The sequence below is a fragment of the Hypanus sabinus genome, chromosome 7, assembly GCF_030144855.1.
Source record: "Hypanus sabinus isolate sHypSab1 chromosome 7, sHypSab1.hap1, whole genome shotgun sequence".
Lineage (NCBI taxonomy): Eukaryota > Metazoa > Chordata > Chondrichthyes > Myliobatiformes > Dasyatidae > Hypanus > Hypanus sabinus.
The window spans coordinates 155,661,894-155,667,129 of NC_082712.1; the positions used below are offsets into that span (position 1 = coordinate 155,661,894).

Genomic DNA, 5,236 nt, shown 5'->3' on the forward strand with positions numbered 1-5,236 from the left:
ACTAAGGACGCAGAAACAGAGTCTATAGAAGTGAGGCAAAGCCGCAGCGAAGTCATGGACCCGATAAAGTTTACAGAGGAGGAGGTGTTTGATGTCTTGAAGCAAATTAGGATGGATAAATCCCCAGGGCCTGGCAAGATGTTTGCTTGGACCCTCTCTGTTCAGAAATTGCTGGTGTCCTATCAGAGATATTTAAATTATCTTTAGTGACAGGCGAGGTATCGGATGATTGGTTAGACCAGGGGTCAGCAACCTTTACCACTGAAAGAGCCACTTGGACCCGTTTCCCACAGAAAAGAAAACACTGGGAGCCGCAAAACCCGTTTGACATTTAAAATGAAATAACACTGCATACAACGTTTTTTTTGCCTTTATGCTATGTATAAACAAACTATAATGTGTTGCATTTATGAAATTGATGAACTCCTGCAGAGAAAACGAAATTACATTTCTGCATGCAACAAAAACATTTTGAACTCCGAAAAAAAGACGTTGGGTTGAAAGTTACTTTTAAGTAAAATATTCAATGTCTATTTGAGTCCTTCTTGTATTTATGAAAAACGCCGAACTTAAATTTTCCGCCAGCAGCAAACCAAAAATAACGTCAGCCAGCTGTCATCCTGAAAAATGAAAGGACTATTTCACTGAACAATGAAAAAATATGAATATAAGTAAAATAATAGGCAATTAAAATATTTATCATACTTGGTTAATGGGATTTCTGCTCCTGGACCTCAGCGCACAGCGTCTGCACATCAGGGCTGTATGATGTCACCTTCATCTTTACACAGGATCGCAAGCTGTCATCTGTGAGGTTTTCAATATCACTCCATTTGTGTTTCTGAGCAAGAACGGCCTTCTGACGGGCAACATCTTCAAGGTCTGCTGTCAAGCGTCTAAACTTGGACACCCATATGTCTTTGTCGGCTATGTCGGCCAGTTCCATCTCAAGATCAGGTTGACTCACACCTGCCAATGCAGTCGTATTCAGTAGGGAAGGATCGATGCTTAAGGGAGTGACCGGGAAGGATAATGTGTTTTTTTCCTCTCTGAACTCACAGAAGCGTTTCCCAAACGATGTTTGCATTGCGATGATTGCAGAATGTAAATACTCCGAAATTATCATGTCGTGACCTTGTTTGAACTCTCTCAAATTGGGGAAGTGAGACAAAGTGCCTTTCTGTAAATCTCTGGCAAGCACTGTCAACTTGCGCTCGAATGCCAAAACATCCTCCAACATGTGCAGGGCTGTACGTCCTTTCCCCTGAAGAGCTGTGTTCAGCGTGTTCAGGTGTGCTGTCATGTCTACCATGAAGTGTAGCTTTTCCAGCCACTCTGGCTGTTCCAGCTCAGGAAAGGTGAGCCCTTTGCTGCCCAGGAAAGTTTTCACTTCTTCCAGACACGCGACAAAGCGTTTCAGCACCTTCCGTCTGGACAGCCAGCGATAAAAACACGTTGTAGCGGTGTCAGTAAACTGCAGTCAAAGATAGCTTTATTCGAACTAAACAGCCTTGCTTTTAAGCCTCCCTCAACCCAGCCCCCATGGACGCAGATGCTGCAAAAGACGCGTACTCACAAACCCCCGTAGGCAATCTCCCTTAGCCGGAATGCTGGCTAATTGTGAGCCGTTTCGGATGTGGCAGGAAATGTGTCGCTACACTTAGGTTGTACAAGATCACCATAATTACATTTCAAAAGCTAACAAACTAACATAAAATACATTTTAATTAAATACTGACCAATTATTTCCCAAAGCCACAGGGAGCCGCAGCACAGAGGTGAAAGAGCCACAAATGGCTCGGGAGCCGCAGGTTGCCGACCCCCGGGTTAGACACTACTTACCATGCATAATGCCATGGTAGGAGGCTGAGGGCTATGATCTGGGTGCAGATAGATGGGACTAAGCAGCTTAAATGGTCTGGTACTGTCTAAATTGGCTGAAAGGCCTATTTCTGTGCTGTAGTTTTACATGACTTTAACTGTACGCCTTCAAGTCAAATGCACTCAGCAAAATTGGTACTCGTTTCTCAGTGGCTACTTCATTTACTCAGTTCATTCAGATACAACATATAGTTATCTGGTGTGTATTCAAACACATACATCTTACTGATATAGCTAGCAATTTCAGCTTTTTTTTTTGTGAACTGGTTCTCACTGTTTATCAACCCATGAATTCTTCCGTTTTCTGCCTTTTAAAAAAAAATCTCCAACTTGCGAACAAAAAGAAAATATGATGCATGCTTTTTTTTGTAACTTCGTACGGCTCACTGTGCTTCAACAGGGAGGTAACTCCAAAACATTAAACTAATTGAAAGGAAAAGATGGGAGTTCAAAATGAGAGCTTAACTTGGTGTTTACTTTAAGCGAGGTACGCACATATTACATGGTGGCGTAATAACATATGCAATTCACATGCTTGATACATATAACTATAATGAATTATTAAAATGAAAAAGAATCCTTAATCAAACAGTATACTTACAATATTACTGATATATTAAATACATAACATAAAAAACTGCTTGTTCTAAGCATGGTGTAGTGTCTAATGGCCACATATATGCATGTGACTAACACTAGTTAAAAACTGTTACACAACAGCCCCAAACCTGCGGGGAACCTCCGACATCCTTCACTTTTGGCTGCAGACACTTATCCATGTAGTGCTCTCCAGCTCTTCTACAGATAAACTGTCTTCAGTTGGAGCCAAAAATTTCAAATTTTGACTCATCACACCAGAGCACTCGCTGCCTTACTCAACACCCCAGTCCTAGCGTTCTTGTACATTGGTGAGTCTCTTGGCTTTGTTTCCACTTTGGAGGAATGGCTTTTTGGCAACATGAAGACCACTTCTGACAAGACTTCTCCAGACTGTAGTAGAGGGTATACTTGGGTTCCAGTAGAGTTTGTGAGTTCAGTGCTGGACTTCTTCCGCAGGGACATCAGTTTGATATAACTCTTGTCTGCTGCACTCAGTATCCATGGCTGACTACTGTGTTTCTGGTCCTCAATCTTGCCTGTTTCTTTGTGTTTCTTCAGAAGAGCTTGGGCAGTGGATTTTGAAACAACTGTCTGTGGTAAAATTTCTGCTTGGGAGAAACCATGCTGATGCAGGATGACCACCTCATGCTTTGTTGCTGTGCTCACTCTTGCAAGGGTGTAACAATGGATGATTTGAAGGTTGAAGTGCCTCATCTTCTTCTTCTTCTTCTTCATCTGAAGTCTTATGGTGGTTATGGTCTTATGGTGCATTATTGCACCTTCTGAACTAGAGTGTGGGTCGGAATATCTAAATCTAAATTTGATACAAATTTATATTTGTATTAAATTCTATTAAAATAAAGTCCTGTATTGTTAAGGAACCACAATATAAATTTAAACCAATATCTTGTGATCCTTTCTGCAAAATATTGTTAATGTCATATTGTATTTTATTCTGTGATAACTTTCAAATCAACCATCCCCTCTCTTGATAATATCTTGAGCACTTCACCAGTACATGCTAAACTGTTTTTTGTTGGTTACAATACTCACACCTTCCATTGTTGGGTTTCTTCTCAATCTCAATATTATCACCTCCTCCCTCCTGCTCTTTCCTGCATTTCCTCAACCATCCCACTTCTTTCTGAATATTATAAAGATGTTTTACTGTTCTCTATCCATCCCATTGTTTCATCCACATTTTTTATTTCCCTTTTAATCATGTTTTTCATTACTGTAATATATTTGAATGTCCACTACTGCTCATTTAGTTGCCTCTTTTGCTAACTTATCTGCTTGCTCACTCCTAAAACCAACATGTGCAGGAAACTCTGGAGTATCATCATTTGAATTGTAAAGAAGGTGTGTATTATCTCACACATAATGTCTGGCCTTACCTCCAAATGTAAGTACTTTAGACTGGAATCAGACATTATTCCAACTCTCATCGGTCTCATTTCCTTCACCCACTGCAAAGCCTAGAGTATTTCACCTGTATACACTGAGAAATCATCATTTATCCTCAGCTCATTCTTAATGTTAAAATTAGACACTATGAATTCTACCTCTACTATTACCATATTTGAAGCAACTGTGTATATTTGTAAATATCCATAATAGTTATTATTTACATAAGATTCAAATATATCTTGATGTTAAATCACTTCTCTATTTTTCTGTCTCCTTTTGAATAATTTAAGATCTACCTGGGGTGCTTCACACAGCCATGCAGGCAGCCTAGGAAAAGGCACAGAAGCACTCACTGCTTTATTACTAATTTCTGTCCTTTCTACTTTTCCTTGCAAAACTTCTGATTTTCTTCCTCACCTTAACAGACCATGGATCTAAAAGCTGTATAGTTGGAGGATTTTCTCCAGGCCCTTGTAGGTTTACCCAATCTGTTAATGCAAGCTGGGTTCCTCTCAGCTCTGGAGGGTGCATCTCCCAACTACAACTGCATTCCCTCCACTGGTGTGGTCCTTATTGCCCCACTGATTAACCTTAATGCTTGACTTTGAATTATATCCAGTTGCTTGAGCATAAAACTGTCACATGTGAAGAGTAAGAATTTCAGGTTGTATACTGTATACATGCTCTGATATTAAATTGAACCATTTGAATATCTGTCACACTCTCAGCTTTTAGTTTAGCTGTCTTTCACCCAGTTTGATTCTGCCTATACCCATTTCTGTTTCAGTTAATCAGTTTAGTTCACTCAGCTGATTGTGTCATTAATCAATAACACCCGTTTGTTATCTTTGCTTAATCATGCACTGGGCTACATACCTATAAATCATCAAGTTTTAATTTGCAAAATGGTCTATTAGTTAAACTTTAATAAAATACAACTATTTCTCTGTTACATTTAATTTTTTGGAAAGTGAATGTTTGGAAATCTAAAATCAGCTCTTTTCTACTGGCACATTAGTGCAGAAGACAAAAACTAAACATCTAAAACTATATATGTATAAAATCTAGGGTACCTAAGACTTTTGCACAGTGCTGTATGTTCTAGATAGAAAATCTTTCAGAAGAAATAAAGAACTAATGGCTACACACACAAATGCTGGAGGAACTCAGTAGGCCAGGCAGCATCTTTGGAAAAGATGAAACAGTCAGCATTTCGGGCTGACACCCTTAATCAGGACTCCAGCAGTAAATGTCCACTGTTTTCTCTTTTGCATAGATGCTGTCTGGCCTGCTGAGTTCAACCAACATGCTGTGTGCATTGCTCTGGATTTCCAAGCATCTGCAG

The 5,236-nt window shown here is 39.7% G+C and overlaps 1 protein-coding gene across 1 annotated transcript; it reads right to left on the bottom strand.

Moving 5' to 3' along the window:
- Window positions 1-309: 309 nt before the first annotated feature.
- Window positions 310-1,645, bottom strand: LOC132396430 (general transcription factor II-I repeat domain-containing protein 2-like). Its single transcript, XM_059973963.1, has 2 exons — window positions 706-1,645; window positions 310-620 (listed from the first exon to the last, which is right to left on the bottom strand). Exon 1 carries the CDS (start codon window positions 1,310-1,312, stop codon window positions 710-712), a length of 603 nt encoding a protein of 200 aa, XP_059829946.1. The 5' UTR covers window positions 1,313-1,645; the 3' UTR covers window positions 310-620; window positions 706-709.
- Window positions 1,646-5,236: the final 3,591 nt, after the last annotated feature.